Below are 22033 nucleotides of genomic sequence, written 5' to 3' on the forward strand. Positions count from 1 at the left end.
AATAATTAATAGTTTTAAGAACATTATTATAGGAAGAACAAAAAAAAGAAGCAGCAAGGGCATGATAATATTAATGGGTTTGTTTACAATCACTCTATTCGTTTCTTCTATAGAGTTTAGGCTTAGGAAATTGCAACACCAAAGCATCGCCCACGGGAAGCAATAGTTTAGTGAGAGATGGTAGGATTAGGAGGTTTGATTGATGTGTTTATAAACTCTTTATATTTTTAATTAATTTATTTTTATATAAAAAGGTTTGTTTGAATAAATCCATGATGTATAAATTTATGCATTTTTAATAAATCATATTATTAATAAATAATAGAAAGGTGAAATTGATTAGATAATTAGAGTTTTTTTATTAAAATAAAGTTATATAATTTTTTTATATTTTTCTTAAATTATTTATTATACATAAAAATTTCATCTCCTATACAATTATCTTAGGTAGGGGTATTCAAGTAAATTTCACGTCTTTCTCCTCAACAAAAGGATTCTTTGGCTAAAGATAGGCAAGATTAGATTATAGAAAACTTTCTTTCCTAAGCCTCCCTCTCTACTCTTCATGCTTAACGGCTACGACCAACCAATGCCTCTCAGTTCACCAAATGAACCACTTATAACCACTATTTTTCACTTTGTGTATTAATAATTGATGCGGTGAATGTGAATTAAACAGACGAAGTTTTATAAAAGTTTCTCTAAAATTTGATGACCCTCAAGGATAAATTTCACATAATTTAAAGCATCATGTGATGAACTTTGTTGATAAACGTAATAATAATTAACTTTTTTAAGCATACTTTGGCAAAAGGTATGATTATATTATAAACAATTATTAACGTTTTCTCAAGTTCTTCATGGATAAGTTTCGCACGACTTAAAGTATTGTATAATAAACTTTGCCAACAAGTGCTCATGGTAACCACAAACTTTTTCAAACATACCTTGACAAAAGGTATGATTATATTATTAAAAAAAATTGATGTTTCCCCCTGTAGGGATAAACATTGCTTAGCATACTTTGTTGGGAACAACTCACAATTAGTCTTACTAGTAGTAGCAGTTTACGGTCGAACTTGGTCTTTTTAAGCACACTCTAGCAAAATGTATAATCAATATATTAAAAATTTATCAACATTTTTATCAAGTTTCATAAGGATAAATATTACACAAATTAATAGCTCTCTAAGTATTGAGCATACACCTTCTCAAGTGTAGCTAAATATTGAGCTTACACCTTCTTAAGTATAACTTTCTAAATTTTGAGTTTACACATTCTCAAGTATAAAAATTTAGGTTTACATCTTATATATAACTTTTACGTTTCAAACTTATACCTTCTCAAGTACAACTCACTAAATTATAAACTTTCACTATATTTAGTACAAACTACCTTTCCAGACACTTGATGTTTTGAGCTCGCATTTCTTCAAGTACAACTTCCTTATCAAACACTTAGCGCAAAACTCCTCAATCATGCATTGCCTTTTCAGGAACATTGAACCTTCACGAACATAAAACCTCTCTACACTCAAATTTTCATATAAAAACTTTTTAGCTTTTATAAGCAACAAACATTTTTAGACACATATCACATTCTCATCTATTTAGCCACTTTTATGAAGTTAAACATCGAAATGTAATGTTAAGTGAAACTCCCTAGCCACCGTACAACTCTCAATCCAATCGAGTGAATCATCTTAAAACATATCTTTATTGGTAGTCAAAAACTCCGAACATCTTTTACAACATAAAAGTTAAATAAATAAATAAATAAAACATTTCACAGACAACTCAAGTTCTTAATAAGGTAAAAAGATCACAACTAAAGCTCCTAGACCCGGCCCAGGAAAATCGGAACGGTCGGCCCGTTAGACAGTAACGAATTGTTGGGTCTAGAGGGCTGGCTTTTTAACACTTTCCACATCGTACTTGGGAGAGGGAGATTTGAGCTAAGCAGCGAGTCGGGAGGGAGACAGAGTCGAGTCGACTCGAGTGAAGCTACTCGCTGTTTCAATCAAACTTTCAAATCTTTTGAAGCCAAACCTAATCCATCAGGTCGGTTCTTGAATCATCATTTTCAAATCCGTGTTAATGATTGTGTTTACTTTTTGTTTGATTGCTTAGAAAAGTAAGGAAAATAAATGGAAGAGAAAGGATAAATGAATGACTAATTTTGGTCTGACTTTGAAAAAAAATACAAAATCTGCAATTTAATTCAGTATAAAGACTTTCTTTTTCTTGCATGTCCTAAAGGAGATAGATTTTTGTATCATTTAAGAAAAGAAAAAAGATCTCAACAAGTTCACAGCAGCATTTCAACAATGAACAGGTGCGAATTCCTTTCTGGTACCTTTTCTTTTCGTAAATTAAGATATTTTTCGGTGCTTATTTAGCTTTTAATGAAGGATTATCTGCTGTAATAATAGGATTTTTGCAACAAAAGCTGGCTCAAATGTTTATAGATTGAGAATTCCTTGGAGGCCACTTTCTAATGATGCTGCCCCACTATTATCTAGCCAAAATGCTGGAAACCCTGAAAAAGTATTTTTTTTTGTTTAATTATATTTGCTTCCTGTAGTTTCTGGTTTTATTTCATGTTTTACTGTTTTTTTGAATTTAAATATAGCTAATTGTTCTTTTGATGGTTCTTTTAGGTTTTTTCCCCTTTTAATTTGTTTTATAATTAGTTATATAAATTGGTGTAAAATATTGGATTAAGTTTTTTTTTTTTTAACATTTTAGGAGAGTGAAGCTAAACAATATGACATTGCAATTGTTGGAGGTGGCATGGTTGGCCTGGCCCTCGCTTGTTCCTTAGGTAGCTAAATTATTTGTATTTGCCCGTCTTCTTATTTTATGCAATTTATATTGTCCTATAGATATGGTTCATCAATTTTGCAAATGTGTAAGCATTCATCCATAGGCATCACGATTGTGATAACACATAGATGCTAGTGACACTTATAAACATGTATAATTAGAACTTGTAATCTTACAGAGCATGTTATTGAGATGATGAAATGTTTTAGTTTTTGTACTATCATGTTAATTTGCAGCTAGTAGACCGTTAACAAGACACTTGAATGTTGCCATCATCGATAGCAATCCAGCTTTGGGGAGAAAACACTTCATTAAGAAAGAAGACCTCCCTGACCCAAGGGTCAGTACAATTACACCTGCGACTATATCTTTCTTTAAAGGTAACTAACAGACTGTATTAGACAACTTTAATCCTTATGTTGTTGTGACCATTTTGGGAAAATCAAGAAATAGTTGTATGCTAGTATCTTCAAAATATTGAAAAATGTAATTTAAAGTGGAAAGTTAGATATTGGTTGTGTTTTAGTAAAAAACTATAAGATTATGATGTTAGCCATGGTTTTTCAAATGAAAGCTGATTGTTTTAGGACTATCACTAGTATCTTTAGACCCTCCATCTGTAAGGTAAGCATGCTAGAAAGGGAAAATGTTTGCCTAATTGATTACTAAGCATTGCTTTGACTAGTTGATATTTTCCCTTGATTTCCCATGCTTGTTTGTCATGTTTATTCTGCTCTCAGTAACAGTGGCAGCATATATTGCAGATATTGGTGCTTGGCAATTTGTTGAGCAGCATCGACATGCCTACTTTGATAAGATGCAGGTGCTGGCTGTTATATTTGCTCTTTTGCAGATGATGTCTTTTTTGTTATGGCCATCTTATTCATTGTCTTTGTTGAAATAAGAACTGTGTCCTAGTTCCTTGGACATTGTTGATTTCAAATGGCACCTAGAATGTATTCAATTAAAAAAAAATGCTAACAGATTCATTATACCTATTATAGGTTTGGGACTATACTGGTTTAAGTTACGCAAAATACAATGCTAGGGATGCAGACAAAGAAGTACTCGGGTAAGTGCCTGCTATAAACCAAAGAGGTAGTTATTATTATCTTTACATGCTAATGCCTATGTGCTGGTTATTGATACAACATTAGGTGCGTTGTGGAAAATACGGTGCTACTTAGTTCTCTGCTGTCACGTGTGCAGGTATTGATTTGTCATAAAACCTTTAGCTTAATTATTCTCACTTGAAGTCTTTTTTCTTATCATTTATCCTTTGAACAGTTATTTGGTCCTCATATTTCTGCTTCAAAGACAAAAAATTGTCCACTTTATATTGAATTTTTTGTAGGACATTCCCACTAGTAATATTGTAAAAAAGTCATGTTTTACGTTCACAATTGAACCTAGGTAAATTAAATATTTTCAGGAAACAGATTTGCCGAAGAAAATATACCCATCAAGATTGAATTCAATGTCTATACTACCAAATTCTTCATCCTCGGAAGTTGACAGCACATTATCGATGACAGCATTGTTTACTCATGGGCGTTTAGCAAAGTTAGAACTGGAGGATGGCAATAGCCTATACGTGAAGTTGGTGGTAATTGAATTTGCACCTGGATGAGTTATATTGCTCGTTTTGAATATAATAGGATGTCTTGAAATATTTCAGATGGCATTTTTCATTCATAAATTTTTTATTGGTGCAAGTTACATGAGATTTATCTCAGGTAGGAGCAGATGGGGGCAAATCACGAGTTAGAGAGTTAGCAGGATTCAGAACAACGGGATGGAACTACTCACAGAATGCCATCATATGTACAGTTGAACATGATGTAGAAAACCATTGTGCATGGCAGAGGTTTCTACCTTCTGGTCCGCTTGCTCTTCTGCCAATAGGTGATAAGTTTAGCAATATCGTTTGGACTATGAGCCCGAAAGAGTCATCAGAGTTTAAATCAATAACCGAAGATAACTTTCTGGAAGCTGTAAATCGTGCTCTGGATTATGGTTATGGTCCTCATCCTACACCAAGCATATTGGGTAGTTCAGACTTATTTTCTTGGCTCAAAGGAGGTATCTCCAAGTCTGCTAATGATTGCTTTGAAATCCCACCAAAAGTAATCAAATTGGCCTCTGAAAGAATGGCTTTCCCATTATCCTTGAGGCATGCCAACGACTATGCGTCAAAGCGCGTTGCTCTAATTGGCGATGCAGCTCACACTGTACATCCTTTGGCAGGCCAAGGAGTTAATTTGGGTTTTGGAGATGCATCTACTCTTTCCAGTGTCATTTCTGAGGGCATTGCAGTAGGAGCGGACATCGGGGAGGTACGTATAAAACAAACCATTGCCCTCTTTCTTTCAAGAAAGAATCGTGGATCCTTAAATTGCGGTGTTTTAAACTGTTTCAGGTATCACTACTGAAGAAATACGAAGCAGATCGAAAACCAGCGAATGTGATGATGATGGCAGTACTGGATGGTTTTCAAAAGGCATACTCAGTTGATTTTGGTCCACTAAACATTTTAAGAGCTGCTGCATTTCATGGGGCTCACCATATTTCACCACTTAAAAAGAGCATCATCTCGTATGCGTCGGGGGAGATGAGATTGCCACTATTTGCCTAAAGAAGACCGTCATCAAAATAATCACTGATAAATTAGGTTAAGAGTGTTTTTTTCCTTGTACAGGAGTAAATTGTTTTCAGCAAAGCTTTTACGAATAATTGTAAAATTTTAACTTTGATATGAGACGAATTGCATTAAACAGCTCGGTTATTGAACAAGTAGAATTCAAATATATTTTGATTTAAGTAGTTTTTGCAAAAATATAAAATTTCATTTGTATTAAAGAATTATAAGATGAACTTGATTTTGTTTGTTAGATAAAAAAGAGATTATGTTGGTGGTGATTCGATCTATCATCTATCCCTCCTTGTTCACACATTTGAACAAAATTTTATGACTAGCTATTTACCGGAAAATCAATTATTATTTGATTTGGTCGAGGTAAATTCTTTTGTTTATCTTTAAACATTTTGATCTTCCCTAAAAATTAATGGTAAATCTATAATTTACCTCCCGTAAATGAATAAAATTATAATAGAATCCTTGAAAATTTTAAAAACCATGTGTATTCGTATTCCTTGGTTTAAATAAAATAAACATGTTATCGATTAACAATAACTTGAAACAAAGAAAGATGAATAATTATAGCATAAATAAATGGGATAAAGAATAGTCAAACCGCATTTTAAACATTGTATTATAGCTTGCTGGACATTTAAAATATGAAAATAAAAATCTTTTGACAAACAGAAATTATACTGTTCATGAACCATGTCTCATTAGCAGTCTATTGATTTGGATGAAACCAAAAACCCTAAAACATGAAACTTGAAATAGGATTCGTATTTGACATTTAAGGTGAACCAGGGTCTCATACAAATATCCATAAACCAAAATTTTGGGTATTTATGTTGCTGTATTCCATATCTAAATCTCAAAGACATATAAATTATTATATTCCATTTTATATAATATCAAGATCTGCTATACAAGCATATACACAATTGAAGAGACTAGTTACGTTAAAAATGCTTACAAAAATGTATCCCGGATTAAACGTGCTAACACACGAGACGATAACCGGCTAATCAACTCGGGAAGAACCCTGGCAGATATGCCTGGCAACACTGGAAGCAACTCCTGGATAACCTGAGCAACATTTACACCCTGTCGATGTTTAACAAAATGACACGCAATTAATGTGACATGAAGAATGTATAATAATCGCTAAAAGAGAGATAAGTTTCGTAAATGGTTTCGATTTGTTAAAACTGCAAACTTTGGAGTACCTGACTTGACGTCGTTGATATTGAACTTCCCGCTGTTAAGAATTCGAGAATTTTTTGGACATTATTCAGTATAACTCTGTCTTCCTCGGTTATTGAAGGCAAAAGTCCTGCTGGTTTGAAGGGTCCAACTGTTGGAACCAAGCTAAACACTGGGGCAGCATTTCTTACTCCCAACACTGACATTATTTGAACCAACTGTTCCCTGCTAAGTGCATCAATGCCCTTCACAATCTGCTTAGTAAACCCAGAAACATTAGTTCAATATTTAAGCCACCTCACACCAAAATGTCATGAAGAATCGATGCTCAAAAGGTAAAGCAATTACATATCCACAGACCAAAAGAGAAACAAGAAGGAACTAGGTAAAGTAACACAAGCGTGCAACTTTCTCAAAGAAAATGATTATAACCAAACATTTTTTTTTCCCTTCTGAATATAAGATCAGAAATTACCTCATCAAGAAGAAATTCTCGGAAAAAACTTCCCTTCTCAGACAGTAGAAATCCTAAGGCTGCTCTTGTTTGAACAGGTTGCTTTGATTGAGATTCACTTGGTAGAAATCTAGGGAAGGAAATATCTGCTTGCCTTTGTAGAAGACCTAGTTCAGCCATATCCCCATTCAAATTCTCCCCACCTCCACTTTTTGCTGCAGTTATGAAATTCTCAAAGGCTTGCATCACATCAATGAATCTTTCAGCATCAAAAACACCTGATTTCCCGTATATTGTATAACGCAAAGCATTCCTTAGCCGCGGGGATTCATCAGTGAGCAGTCTCTGACAATAGAAAATAATACAAGGAAATGGTAAACGTTATGGTCAGAAAAACATTGACCACTTAGGAAGACAAAGCACAACAGCAATGATACAAATGTTTGTGCACTCTTTCATCTTGATCCTATACTTTGGTGATTGGTTGGCCACATGGATCCTTAGACAACCTTAAGAATTGTACTTAAGACAATAACATTGATTTGTTACATCAAAAGAAACATGGTATCCTAGAAGCACTCTTCGGCTATCATAATTTAATAAAATAAAACTAATGAATCAAGCAGTTGACTATTTAGTCATCAGAAATTCAAAATAACAATAGTCAGTGCATATTTCACATCATCCTTACACTTATAAATCAATTTATTTTCAAAAGAGAATTAGCAAAAACAGAATATTCATACCTGTGCAATATAAGGATAGGCCTCATCCACGATAGCAAAATCAGGATTCCCCACTAAAGCTATTCCTTCCAACACCCCAATTGCCCTAATTATAAGAGCAAAATAAGGAGGTATCCTAAATGGATAATCAAATGTTATCTGCGCCAAATCTGATGCCAGGTCCTGAAAGTTGATGTTTTTTGCACCCCCACCCTCAAGTGCTTGATCAAAAACCTTTGCCAGAACGGGCAAGATTGGCTCTAAATTAACCCCCTCAGGAATGAAATCAAGTTTAACAAAATCCTTAACTATTTCTGGATAGTCCCGGTGTATAAGATGAGCAATTGCTTCAATCATTCCATACTTCTGGTCATCAGTTAATTTTGTCACTAAACCTGTTACAACATAAGTAAACTTTAAACTCTATAAAAATAAAGCCTAGATCAACAAGGTATTATCATAGTAAAAATTTAGCATTTGTAACCAAAATCAACATGATATCAATAGTTTGCAAAGAGAAATACTAGATGATTATTGGAGGACAACCACATATCAATCTCTCAACAAAGAAGTAACTCAATCTATGTGATGCCATTAAACATGTTGACAAAAAATCTTTAAGCATAAATTCTTACCAAAGTCGAGTATGGCTAGCTTTCCATCAGGAGTACGGATCAAATTCCCAGGATGTGGGTCAGCATGGAAAAACCCGGTATCAAGCAACTGAAATCAAAATGGGTAAGCCACACAGATTAGATAATAAACTTAGGAGTTTGTCTGATGTAGAACACTGAAATTTATACCACTGTTTAGTAGCAACTATAAGTACACAAAAAACTGATAAGTGCAGAAAGGAAGATGAAGACATATTTGAGTAATGGTTATTGATGCTAATGCAGAAACATTGCCAATATTAACATTTATGAAACACAGACAACTACCCTTGCCATTTGATATTCAGCTTCAGGACATTCAAACAGAAAAGGAAAGTTAAAACCAGCCTTCTTTTTCATATATATATATACACACACACACACACACACGAGAGGTTCCTTCTCTTATCTCAATATAACTTGCTAAACGAAAGTGAATATTAGAACTACAATTAGAGTGCAACAAGTTCCTAAATGCACAGGATAGGATTAAACGTCTAAGGAATTGGCTAGTGTTTTTGAAATTAAAGCAGGAATAAACAACAATACTACCACTCTGAGAAAATGAAACTGTTGCCATCATCTCTCACATTTATCCTCCTTATCATCAATAAGTTGAAGCATCAATGTTTGACTGGCTAAGGCAACAAATACAATTTTAAAGCTAATTAACCAAGAAAACTGACAAATAAGTAACATAGATGCACCCAGGAAAGACTGACAAGAAAACCAAGTTTCTTACTTGACCCATGTGTCCCCTAGACATAAACTAGGATGACAAGAATAACGTAGTATATTACCTGCTTTAGGTAGCATATCACTCCAACATTGACCAATTCACCAACATCACTTTCTGTACTTTGTGATAGCTTCTCTCCTTCGATCCACTCTGTAGTAAGAACCTTCCTTGATGTGTATTTCTGATAAGTCCTTGGTATAACAACCTGAAAACAAAAATAGTCAGTCTATTGATTTCACTAAATATTCTTAAGAAACTAACTAAAAAGAACAACTTGAAGAAATAACTTCTTTTAGTCAGAATTACATAATCAGACTAGTATCTCCAAAATCAGGAGCCACTTCAGCAGACATTAGAAAGTAATGTGTTCAAAAAAAACCATACTAACCTGTGGAAGGTCCTTACGCATCATTTCAGAAAAGCGTTGTCCATTTTCACCCTCATTAACATAATCTAGCTCCTCAAAGAATCGTGCAGCCCATTCATCAACCAATCCAACCACATCTATGGAGATCTGGAATGGTAAGGGAAAGCAAGCAATGCATGGAAAAGTATCAATATTACAGCTACAGAATATAGAGGCCTCTTTATAAGAAGGAAAAAGTTTAGTAAAAAGCTAAACGTAAACAGATACATTATATACCTGAGGAAACTTTCGGAGCGCCAAACCCAAGTTTCTTATGATGAACAAATCAACAGTCACTGTCTCAAGAACAAAAGGCCTCTGCACTTTGACAGCAACCAGATCTCCATTCTCTTTCAAGCGTCCTTTATACACTTGTCCAAGAGATGCTGTCCATAGGTATCCACACATTGTTTGAAGTATTTATAGTTGGAATAGCACGTAAAAACTAGTAAAATTATCTCTATAAAATAAATAAAGAAGTACGTATATATGTACACATGCAACATATATTCAAGCTGAGATTACCAGCAGCTATTGGCGAAGAGGAAAGTTCAGAGTAGATTTCTTGCCATGGCTGACCAAGTTCCTCTTCAATAAGAGCCATTGCTATGTCATCTGGAAATGAAGGAACCTTTGCATATGAGCAAAGAAAAGTCGGTTATAATAATATACTTACCATACCCCCTTAAAGAAGTAATATACTAATGCTAACTAGCAATATCCAAGTTACGGAAGGTTGTCAGCATTTTTGGAGGAAAAAATAACCTTTCAAATTAAAATCCCGTATCATGTGATAATTGAGAGACATTTCAATTTCCTAAAATCAATTGGTCTGCAAACTGATATGGTATTGGAACCAAAAACAAACAAACAAACAAACAAATAAATAAATAAATTGCATCTCACATTTGAATTCTATCAAAAAGGGTAGACAATATGGGAACAACAAGTCTGCCATCTAATAGAGGTATTTCTGAGATTGAAGACTAGAGAGGAGTTCATCCCAAACAACAATATCTAAAAACAGTCATCAAAACTAAGTGGTGGACTTGTATCACATTATCCATCTCACCTATAATGGTTCTAAATGTAAGAACTAAAACTCTCTACTCCTAATAATTTATTTTTTTGGAAAACGTTTGAGCCATAGAAGAAGAAGAAGATAAGAACTGATTCAATATGAAGAAATGCCAAAGTGATAATTCTACCTTATCACAAAGCTTTTGCAGCTCCATCATTGCAACAGGAGAAAGTATATCTGGTCGAATGCTCAATGCTTGCCCAAGCTTTATATATGCAGGGCCCAAAGAGGTAACAATTTCCCTTAATTCAATAGCTCTAGCCACTTCATTCTGTTAATAAAACAGAAACAAATTTGAACATGAAAATTTATGCGTGCATTTAGACGCTAACAAAGACACAAACAGCAAGGGAGGCTCAAAAACTTTAACAAAAGGTAGAATCATTTATAAAAATAATGTCACTTAGTAGGATATTTAGAAATTAGAAGCTAACAGGAAAAGAAGGTGATAGAGAATTGTGTGTTCACCTCTTTGACCTTCTTGTTTACCACATCCATAGCCAAGCGTGAGAGGAAACCCCCAGCAACAGATAGTAACTGTATAATACGAGTTGCAACAGCACGAGGTCGTTTCCCCCAGTATGCAGAGATGCTGGCCGGATCATATGCCAAAGGTAAGAACTCACTGCTTTCATCAACCTATGTAACGAGAAAATGATTTATGCTTGACCAGCCAAAAATTTAGGCATAGCAAAATAAAGAAATGGCAGACTAGCTAGAAATTGCAAACCCAGTAAATGGTGTCAGCTATAGCATCAGTACACCAGCCCTAATGGCATTAAACTTTTCAAAAGCTTTCAAAACATTTCACTTTCCGAAAATGAAATGAGTTGTCCCTGTACTAAAACATCAAGCTGAGAGAATAAAAGTAGATTAGCAGTCTAGAATTCAAACATGACAGATATATGCTACAATAACTGCATTTTTACCTCAACCAACCGAAGCTGAATATTGTCATCAGCAAACTGTGAATCCCGTAAATTTTGGCCACGAAGTCCTCTCATTAGTATAGCCAAATCTTCATTTTCTTCCATTTGTGCTCTCACTCTTTTTATTTCCTGTGAAACGTCTCCCATCCTCTGGTAGCTCAATTATCACCAAAGCAAATAAGTAAAAGAACACCAAAACATTGACCAAAAGCAAAATCAGCAATTCAAGAAATTAAAATTTTTATACTCATTAGTAACTAATATATAACATAAACTCTTCCGTGTGCATAATTCAGTAAAAAACCAAACGAACCGACCGACCAAATTAATTTGAGCTAAATTAATTAATATGGATTATGGTATAAACTTTTAAAATTTTGGTTATCACTTAATTTGAATAGAAATTTAAGAAAATAACAAAATTGTCCAAAAATATATAAAACGTTATATTTATAATCTTTATTAGATTTATTAAGTTTTATATGTAGAAGTTTTTAACTTATTATGAATGTGCTTTTGTAGGGATACATGTTTAACTGATAAATATGTATTAGATTATTATACTTACTAAAAAGAATTAAAATGTAATTTAATTCATTGATGGTAGAGTTGGATTAATTATCAAAATAATTGTGGTTGACTACCGCTAAACTTTTTATAATTCGGGCGGAATTATTCGTAATAGAAAGTAACAATTCAATTAATTCGATTAACTATGTTTTCCACTGAACCGACCGACCAATAGTTACACAATGGTATTCACGATAAATAAATAATACTTAATTTTTCTTTTCATTTTTCATTGACTGTCTCAGCAACCAGACTAAAGTTGACCACGTCAAATCAAATCTCACCAAAAAAAAACTATTTCCAACAAAAATAAGAATTGATTTTTTATTTTTTACCGTAGAAACTCCATTCACGGACTTTTTAGATGAGGAGGACTTGGAGGAGCCGTTGACGTTGTTGTTTGAAGGAGAGGACTGAGACGGAGTCTACGAGTGGGTTTAGGGTCGGTTGCTACAGCGAGAACCGGTCTGGTTCGAGTACGAATAGACACTCTGTTAGAGCGCGGGGAAGAGAAACGGACGGGATCGATACCGCAGTAGACGAGCCGCGGCGGCGCTGCTGCGTCCATGGCGGAATCGACGATGGAAACTTGTTACTAGAGAGAGAGGAAGATAGTTCTGATTTCTGAATCTGAGGAATTTCGAGTGGCAACAAGAAAAAGGAGTGCATTTTAACGCTTTTCTTTTTTTTTTTGTTTTTGGTGTTTAGGTGGAACGAATGAGGGCCTGGCCGTCGGAGGAACACGTGGCAAAAGCTGGAGCAAGGAAAGACCATTATTTAATATTTTTTAAAATATTATTATCTCTAAAATATTAACCGTTGGTTTCCCGCGGGCGAGTGTCTAGTGGTGGAATGTGTAAATCGTTTTCTCTTTTATTATTATTTAATGCCATAATAATTTTTTTGGCCCTCCAACTTTATAAAAAAGTCATTTTAACCCTCTAATTAATTTTTTGCCTCTTTTAACATTTGAATTTGCATTTTTATCAAATTTACCCAAATGGATGGAAAAGTTAATATTTGTTAGCTTTGCTAATGTGGCATACATGTAAATTATTGCATGGATGAAATGTCAGCATTTAATTATTTTTTAAAATTTAAAATATTAAAAATATATATTGTTAATAATTTTAAAAATAATTTTTATAATTTTTTAAAAAAATTAAGTTTTAAAATTTAATTAAATACTGACTTATTATCCACATGGCAATGCACGTGTACGCCACATCAAGAAAGTAAAAAATGATAACTTTTTCATCCATTTTATGTAATTTAATAAAAAAATATAAGTTTAAAAATTATAAAAATAAAAAATTAAATAGAAAATTAAAATAACTATTTTTAAAGGTAGAAGCGAAGAAAGTTATTATGTCTTAATTAGCAACATTTATATGCACTTAAATATTTGTACTATTACTAAAAGGTTATTGATATATTAATAGAGAGTAATGGTACGCACGTTGTACTATTAATAATAAGAGAATTTGAGTTTAATTTTTGGAGATAATATAATTGGAAGGGGTAAATACGAATTTTAAAATAAATAAATTTTAGGACAATACAATAGAAATGGAAGAATTTTTATTTTTTTTACAACAATTTTATATAAATATAAATATTTTTTTGAGGATATGTTATAATTTAATTAATTATTTTTGGATTAAATTTTTTTAAAGGAAATTTATTAATATTTTTAACTAAAAATCATTTAATTAAGCGGTATCCGTAATTAATAAAAATTATTTTGAGAATTTTTTTTATATTTTAATAAATCTAGAAAAATATATTCACACGATAAGAATATTGAAATCTAAAAATTTAGAAATATTGATCTCTATTATCTAACTGTTGTCATTTTAATCAAAACTGTAATTAATTTTTATCTTAATTTTAAAAAAAAATTGTCACTCGACATCGTAAGCGTGTCCTAGTGTCATGGGTTGCGCATTGGAGCACGCAACCATGACAAACTTGTGCGATCCATTGTATTTGAGGGAGGTCATTTGGCCCAATCAAACTGGTCCGTTGCTTTGAGAAATTAAAAGCCCATCTCCAGAGCCTGATAAATATGGAAGATAATCTTCAAAGATATATGATTCGAGAATATAAGATTATGTAGTCTTAGAGTTTTGATTGTATACAACTTTTAATTATAGCCATTGATGTACTTTAATTTACACCGTTGATTTTAGGGAAGCTCAACTATAAATAGAGACCTCTTTACTCATTGTAATTCATTCAGTTATCAATAAGAATTTTGAGAGTATTCACTCAAGCTTTTCTCTAAGTGTTCTTACTTTTCTGTGGCTTTTGTTCATCTTTCAAAGTTCGTTCTTACTTTGTTCTTCTGCTGTTCTTCGTGGGTGCCTTGAGGAAATTCTGTTGAATCCTTTATCGTTGCGAGTTAGGCTGACTTAAGCGTTTTTAAAGAAAGAAATTGCCTAAGGCTGCACGGATTGCGTGAGAAAACTCTAAGTTCGTGAACACTAGTCTACTATAAAAAAAATTAGGACAATAGATTAATAACTCTTAAAAAAATTGTGAATTAGCAATGAGGTAAAACCGGTAAATTTAAATTAGTTTACGTATTTCTTTAATTTTTATATGATTATTTTTAAAAAAATTCATTCATCATTCATACTTTATTTACTTTTTACATGTTAAATGTTGGAAATATTTAAAAATGTTTAATTATTTACTTAATGAATAAAACTTTTAATCGTTATATTTAATTATTTAAAATTTTAAAAATTTTCAATTTCTTATAAAAAAGCCAAGATTAATCAACTTGAATTCAAAAAAAAATTAAACTGATGCATTTATCTATTTAAATTTATTTTTATTTGTAATTTTAACTAATTTTTATTTTAATTTCATACCTATTGTATATGTATTGTTATATTATTAATTTCAAACATTACATTTCATTATTATCGTATGTTACTTTTAAATACACACTTGTGTTATAAGTACTTGATTTCCACACTCATACGAGTATGATAAGATTTTTACTAATATTTAAACACTTCATTAATTTAGTGTCACCCTTCACTCGATCACCAACTCAATTATGAAAAATTACAAACCCAAAAATTAAACACGTGTTATTTTAGTAAACCCAAAAACTACAAATTTAATATTTATAAACTCAATTTCTTTACATCTTACTTTAATAAAAGAAATAACTAATCTCGTAAAGAAGAGTTTACATCATCCCCGTCCATGGGAATTAATAAAAAAATTTAAAATAAAAATCATACGTTTTATATGTATTTTTAAATTTATTTATTTTTTAATTATTAATCACATTTTCTTTTTCAAAATATTATTTAACTTGTTTTTTTATAAACACTTTTTGAAATTGATGTATGTACATTTTGAGTTAATATTTGATATACTAATAATATGTTATTTTAATTTTACAGGTAATTTAGAAAATTATCATGTTTATTTTTTAAAATATTTATTTTTTTAATATTTTATTTTACCCGTATAAAATAGTACAACACTCGTCAATCTATTGATAGTGCACCAAATATTATTCTCTACTTTTTCTTTTTTCTTTTTTAATTTCCCTTTAAGCAATGAAAGTGCTACGTTTGGTATTATTATTGGCTGAAAGGAAATTTGCTTAGTTTTATCTCGACCACATATAAAGAAGAGATTTTTGTCTTGTCCTCCCACTGTTTTGGAATTTAACAATGTCAATAACTTCATCTATTAATTGAATGGTTTCAAAATGAATAATATTTGATGTATTATTGTGTAAAATCTCATACATCATTAATAAACAATAATATATCATTGTCAAATTAAACAAAAAAAAATCGGAGGATTTGTAAATAAATATTAATAATTTTATTTAAACAATTAAATATTAATAGTGACTATTACAAATAAATATTAATAACTTTTAGGGTTTAAAATCTTAAGTTTAAAGATTTAGGGTCTAAAGTTTCGGATTTTGATTTCAAAGTTTTAGCATTTACCTGTAATATATTTAATTTTTTAAAACATAAATAGTGACTATTATAAATAACGTTAATAACTTTCGGTTTTAATATCTTAAGGTTTAAGGATTTGGGTCTAAGATTTAGGGTTTAAAGCTTAGAGTTTTAGCAGTGATTTATAATAGTCACTATTAATGTTTAACCATGTTTAAATAAAGTTATTAGTATTTATTTATAAGCCCTCCACTATTTATTGTTTAATTAATAATGATATATCATGTTATTATTCACTAACAGTACATAATACTTGTAAAAGTTGTGCATCAATTTTATAAGACTTATAACTTAGTATTAGTATCTTTTCAAAAAAATATAATAATACATTTGCATGTAAATTGATGTTTTTGTTTTTCGAGTACATAAAAGAAGGTAAAAGTTTTTTAAGTCTGTTTAAAAACTTTAAATTCACAATCGAATAAAAAAAAACAACAACACTTCGTAGATAATTATAGACATTTATATTATTTGTGACTTCGCTTTATTATTATTTTAATTAAATTTAATTATTGATTTTTAAAAAAAGTGAAATTTAATCATTAATTTTTTAAAAAGGTTGAATTGTCATTTTTTTAATATAAATACTAACTAAAACGTCAAATTAAATTTAAACAAGTAGTTCGCATGGTAATCATATGCACTTTATGCTATGTTTTTGAATTTTTGTGAACTTTTTAATTTTTTAATTTTATTTTAATTTTTAAAATATTTTTATAAATTGTAAAATATTTGTTTACATAACATATAAGACAAATAGTGATATATCAATATAAATTATTGGACTACCACGCCAACATTATTAAAAAATTAGCGTTTTAATTATTATTTTAATTAAGAAAAGTGGTTTGATTCTTTTTGAGATATTAATCATCCAAATTACCTCAACTAAATTAATCATTATACAAAAAAACAACATTATTAGAATTTGTAACATGTTTTAGTCTATGAAGCTGATAAAAGATATTTAATCATTATATTTAAGCTTCCATATTGGTTGTTAGTAGAGATATAATTAAAGTTTTATTTAAGTTTATCATCCGTCTTCCATAGTGCTAATGCTTCCTAGAATAATGTTCTACCACCCAAATAAAGGTCTATCACAGCTCCCTTGAAGGTTCATAGTGCTAATGCTTCTTTAGAATAATGTTCTAATCACCCAAATAAAAGCCTATCACAGTTCCCTGGAAGGTTTGGATTCAGGTGAGTTTATAAGTGAAAAATCTTTAGCCACTAGACCATTAAGGGAGTTCATCCTTCCATATGATGCACCCTTGTTTTCATGATCCCTTTATATCCTTATTCTATCCGAAAATATTTTTTAAACTTAAAATTAGACATAGTATAGTTTTACTTTGAATTTAATTGAAAAGAAAATGTATAGTAGATGTCAAGCACGTTTATAAACCAAATTTCATTGGTACGTTAGGTCTTACTTCTACTTTTTTTTTCCAAGTATTTATATTTGACATTTGCATCATAGTCATACTTAGATATGAACACAAGGCATATAAAATCTTTATTACATGAACAAATTTCAAATACAGAGAGTCAAACCTGGCTAAATTAGTTGTTGATAAATGAGCTAAGTGGTCCTGTCAAGCAATGAGCTAACCAAAACACTCCAGTTGGGATGATTAAATTTTCTGCTTAATTTTCTTTATATATGACCATGCCTCTTTTTTAAGAAGTAATCATATCTTGGACAGAAACTAAGACATTATAAAACCCTCGTTGTTTTCACAAAACTAATCATATTATTCAAGAGTTTTAGTTGATCATTTAGAATTTCCAAGTATTTGTGATTGAATATGTGTAATACTTATGTATCAAACCACAAATAGTTGAGAAGTTCATTCATTGTTCATATGAACAGTCAATCTGTTGATTCTTCTGGAGTTGAATTCCTTTGTTATTTTATAGCATTAACTAATAGTATGGGAATACATAATAAAGGGCTTGTGCCACATTTTTCCTTTGCTTCTCATCAAATCCTAGTCTAGACAGAAAAACACGGAATTTGACAATGTTGATTGAAAAACTAAGAATCATCTAAATGCTTTCTCATTAGGTTAAACGACCCAACCACCAATAGAATTCGATTCATTTTTATAGTAGAAAAAAAAAAGAAAAGTTCTCACCAAACCAACCAATCGTTTCAAAGTGCCTTAAAACCTTTCCATATCATAATCAGCAATTTAAGTACTACTTGTTCCCTAATAAATTATCCTCAAATATGTGACCTATATTTCTCATCCTTCAAGATGATGGATCAAATAACAAAACTAAAGAAATAGATCAATACCGGTATAATGTATTGAAGATATTTGAAAGACATATCCTGATATGATGAACATGAATTCGAACATGAATCCATAAGAAAAAATAGCAGTCAAAACACCGTCATAACATCAAAAAGGGGGGGAGGGATATCAGGACAGTATTTCTCCATTACAACATGAGAGAAGAAATCCTTCAATGGAACTATAACCTATACAATCAACCAAGATACAAAGTCTCCCTCTATCCTACTATATGGCAAGCGAAGGAGAATAGCGACTAAACACAAAGTAAAACAACCAATCTATGAGACTCCAGTCAGCAAGGCAGCAAAAGCGAACAAGGAATCAAGACAGATTTTAACAATTGAAGCCATGGCAGACAGACAGCACAATGATAAGATCAGGCAATCAGGATACCAGAACGATCAATTTTTCTTCAATTCTGAAGCAATCTTTCTTCTATCTTTGTTCCTGCTGCTAAAATCTTGGGCTGTATTCATTTTAATAAATGCACCTATACATCAGCATATGAGTATAAGAAACATCCATACAAAATTACATAGAAACTTAATTGGAGAAAATTAATAATTTAGACTGATGAGGAAACAACTTCACCAAAGCACAAAGCAGTTGTTTCAGTTACCCAAAAAATGTAGACTGAATAGGACTAACCTGTGAGCGAAGGTTCTCAGTTTTATCCACCAGCAACTCAATCTTCTCACCACGGTCAAGGACCTGGTCAAAGAAAAGCGTTACTAACAAAAAAGAACAACACACCACATGCAATATATCTAAAGTTTCATTCTGTTTTGTATGCCATGCCAGGCAAGTTGCAAGTACGAAAAGCTGGCTACGCATCTTGCCATGTATTAACCCTCAAAACTACATGTGAACAGTGATAGAGTTAGCAGCAGCCTATTACTTCTCGATGTTTTCCATCATAAACCCTTGACTTCAGAAACCTGAGCCTTCACTTTAGCAAGTTTGCTGATTTCTTCAGGATGGTCCACACAGTACTGCATATGCTCCTTCAATTTGGACCTATTATGTATAAAGTGCTAAGCATGTTTCCAGAAAATAAAAATAAATAAATCTATGAGAAGATACATAGAGAGCTAGATCCCAATTCTTATTCAGACTTTTGGCCGTAGCAGTTGCAGCCTTTCCTCCACCATATCTCTTGTTGAAGTCTTCCTTAACTTTTCCCAGAAATGCAATTGGAACTTGCCTGCCAGCAATTCACAGCAACTACAGTAGGCTGCAGCACCAAAAGCATTCATAACTGAATATTGAATATGAATTAAAGTTATTAAAATTCATCGATGATTCTTTCCTACTGAGCCAAGTTCAACAAATCATACCAGAAGTCGGCATGTAGAACATAATTAAAACCATTTGGAAAGAAAGAATCCTCCTTCCTCGAAAAGAAATTGATTATGCAGTAATAAGGCTTCAAATTATATACACCTTGTTATAATTCCAAGTAGGCTAAAAGAAGCAGCATGTATTATAATGAGCACACATGGATGCCCCCAGGTATGATTCTTTGATTGAAAAGATGATCATGCAGCGGACACTAATTTTAGATGTTTAAGGGTTCCATTTTTTTTTCTTGTTTGTTACCGGTTATCTCTTCGCAAGATCCTTTGCTTCCCAGCATTTTTCTTTACTTTCTATTATAATTAGCATTCATTTCGTACTACCAGCTTAGCACCCAGATGCAGAGCAATGCGCATTCATATAGATAAATTAAACCTACGTCAGACCAGAACGCTTCTTGCATTTGCAAATTATGCGAACCTATAAATGAGGTTACAAATAACCAGATGATGTTTTAGACTCATCTAATTAATGCACCCAGACCGCATATTACATTAATTTGCCTATCCCAAAAAGGAAATGGAAGACATCACCCTCTAAAGAAGAATATTACAACATCCGTCATTAACATAACAGTTTCAGATTCTTAATTATGTTTCATACATCCAAACAAACATCATTGCGTACCTAAACATTTTATATAGAAACATTATTATCCCCGAGTCCACACAAGAAAACCTTCTCTTAAGGGTGAATAATGAATACATTTAATGGCTTCAAGTATCTTCTTTGCTTCGTTTTATTTATTCACACTATTACACGGTATATGCACATGTCAAAATGAGATAAAATCAGGATAGAAAGAAGTCGAAATGATCATACGTCTTTTCCTCAATCAACAGCTCAAATTGTCCTTCCCCCTCTCTTCCCTTGGTAAAGCAAAGACGTAGTAAAAATAAGAAATGAAGCAAATCATGCAAAAGACTTCAAATCAAAACAAAGTAGATCAACATACGGCAATACCAATCAACATAGAGAAGCCAAATAAAATAACAAAAAGATCACGCTGATTATCATATTTAATCATTACAAACATCCGATTTTTAAGACAAAAGTACTAACTCAAAAACAAAGATCAGATGCAAATCGCACCACAAAAATGTTCTTATGATCCATCTTCACGAGGTAATTGAAGGTATGGCCATCGCAGGTATAGGTGAACTTGTTGTTAGAGCAGGGAGTTTTGGAGACATTGGCGGCGTACCGGTGAATTACCGGTGAACTCGGTGTACTCGGCGAGTATCACAGTTCCACGCGCCACGAAGCTGTAGATCAAAGACTGTTGCCCCATCTCTCCAAACCCTAACCCTCAAGGCAAGATTCAAATCCGCAAAGGTTGAAAATCAGTGAGAGATGATTCGGAGGGTCGATGGGATCCGAGAAGATATAGAAAATGAAGAAATGCTGGATTTTATGCATACATATATATCTCACACACACGTAGGGAAATTTGTTTGTACGTAATTAAATCTAGGAATTTTGAATTTGATTACTGTCACGCGGTTTTTATTTTTTTTTTAATTTTAAAATGGTTAATTCTTTTTGGTACCTATATTGGCTTATTTGTCCAATTTGGTACTTGAATTTTGTGTCTCAATTTGGGTCTGAGTTTGGATTCATTGGTCAATTTGGTACCTGAGTTTTTTTCTAATTGTAATTGAGTTGAGTTTTCTTTGTCCCATACAACAACTTTAGTTTGACTTTAATGTTCCATTTTGATACTTGAATTATTTTTTTATCCTAATTAAGTACCTATGTTTAGAGGACACGTGTTAGTCAAATTGTAACATTGAAGGTCAAACTTAGATACTAAATTAGGACAAAAATTCAAATACCAAATTAAACAAATTAAAACAAATATAAGTACCAATGAATCTATTGACTTTTTAATTCTTTCTCTTCTTATTTGTAAACAAAAGCTGTATAATGTACTTTACATTTTATGAATAATATAATTAAATCAGGAATAATTTCTAAATTTATACATAATATGATATTAAAGATTTTATGTCAAAAAAAGCCTTTAAAATATATAAAATTCAATTAGGTTCTATAGTCCCTTTGTTGATAAAATAATCATAAATTAGTTTTTAACGAATATTTGAACACCAATCAGACGATGACATGTGACAACTTATGGTTT

General features: G+C 31.8%; 2 protein-coding genes and 1 pseudogene across 3 annotated transcripts; 1 reads left to right on the plus strand and 2 right to left on the minus strand.

Annotated features, from left to right (window-relative positions):
* Positions 1 to 1910: 1910 nt before the first annotated feature.
* On the plus strand, positions 1911 to 5646 carry LOC107890577 (ubiquinone biosynthesis monooxygenase COQ6, mitochondrial). 2 transcript variants are annotated; one of them, XM_016815067.2, is made up of 11 exons: positions 1911 to 2061; positions 2260 to 2335; positions 2412 to 2547; positions 2749 to 2824; positions 3063 to 3206; positions 3591 to 3649; positions 3831 to 3898; positions 3984 to 4035; positions 4259 to 4432; positions 4563 to 5162; positions 5246 to 5646. In XM_016815067.2, exons 2-11 carry the CDS (start codon positions 2328 to 2330, stop codon positions 5459 to 5461), a joined length of 1533 nt encoding a protein of 510 aa, XP_016670556.1. In that variant the 5' UTR covers positions 1911 to 2061; positions 2260 to 2327; the 3' UTR covers positions 5462 to 5646. The 2 variants fall into 2 exon arrangements, with proteins under 2 accessions (XP_016670556.1, XP_016670557.1); XM_016815068.2 differs by having other exon boundaries at positions 2433 to 2547.
* A 683-nt stretch (positions 5647 to 6329) lies between these two features.
* LOC121220989 (uncharacterized protein sll0005-like) lies at positions 6330 to 12875 on the minus strand. The gene is given in 14 exon segments (XM_041101253.1): positions 6330 to 6568; positions 6691 to 6921; positions 7143 to 7466; positions 7868 to 8241; positions 8482 to 8569; positions 9300 to 9443; positions 9627 to 9752; positions 9882 to 10030; positions 10170 to 10275; positions 10853 to 10996; positions 11194 to 11364; positions 11655 to 11804; positions 12560 to 12640; positions 12643 to 12875. Coding segments are annotated over 14 exon segments (2373 nt in total). The 5' UTR covers positions 12793 to 12875; the 3' UTR covers positions 6330 to 6433.
* A 6236-nt stretch (positions 12876 to 19111) lies between these two features.
* LOC121220990 (putative vesicle-associated membrane protein 726) lies at positions 19112 to 21229 on the minus strand (annotated as a pseudogene).
* Between the last annotated feature and the right edge of the window lie 804 nt (positions 21230 to 22033).

Source organism: Gossypium hirsutum, chromosome D09 (assembly GCF_007990345.1).
Source record: "Gossypium hirsutum isolate 1008001.06 chromosome D09, Gossypium_hirsutum_v2.1, whole genome shotgun sequence".
Taxonomy (NCBI): domain Eukaryota; kingdom Viridiplantae; phylum Streptophyta; class Magnoliopsida; order Malvales; family Malvaceae; genus Gossypium; species Gossypium hirsutum.

What these genes read in the sequence shown, in the direction of transcription:
- LOC107890577 (XM_016815067.2), top strand. An exon ending in GGCCCTCGCTTGTTCCTTAG is followed by an intron (nt 2,825 to 3,062) that starts GTAGCTAAATTA and finishes GTTAATTTGCAG; the next exon opens with CTAGTAGACCGTTAACAAGA. An exon ending in GCAGACAAAGAAGTACTCGG is followed by an intron (nt 3,899 to 3,983) that starts GTAAGTGCCTGC and finishes ATACAACATTAG; the next exon opens with GTGCGTTGTGGAAAATACGG.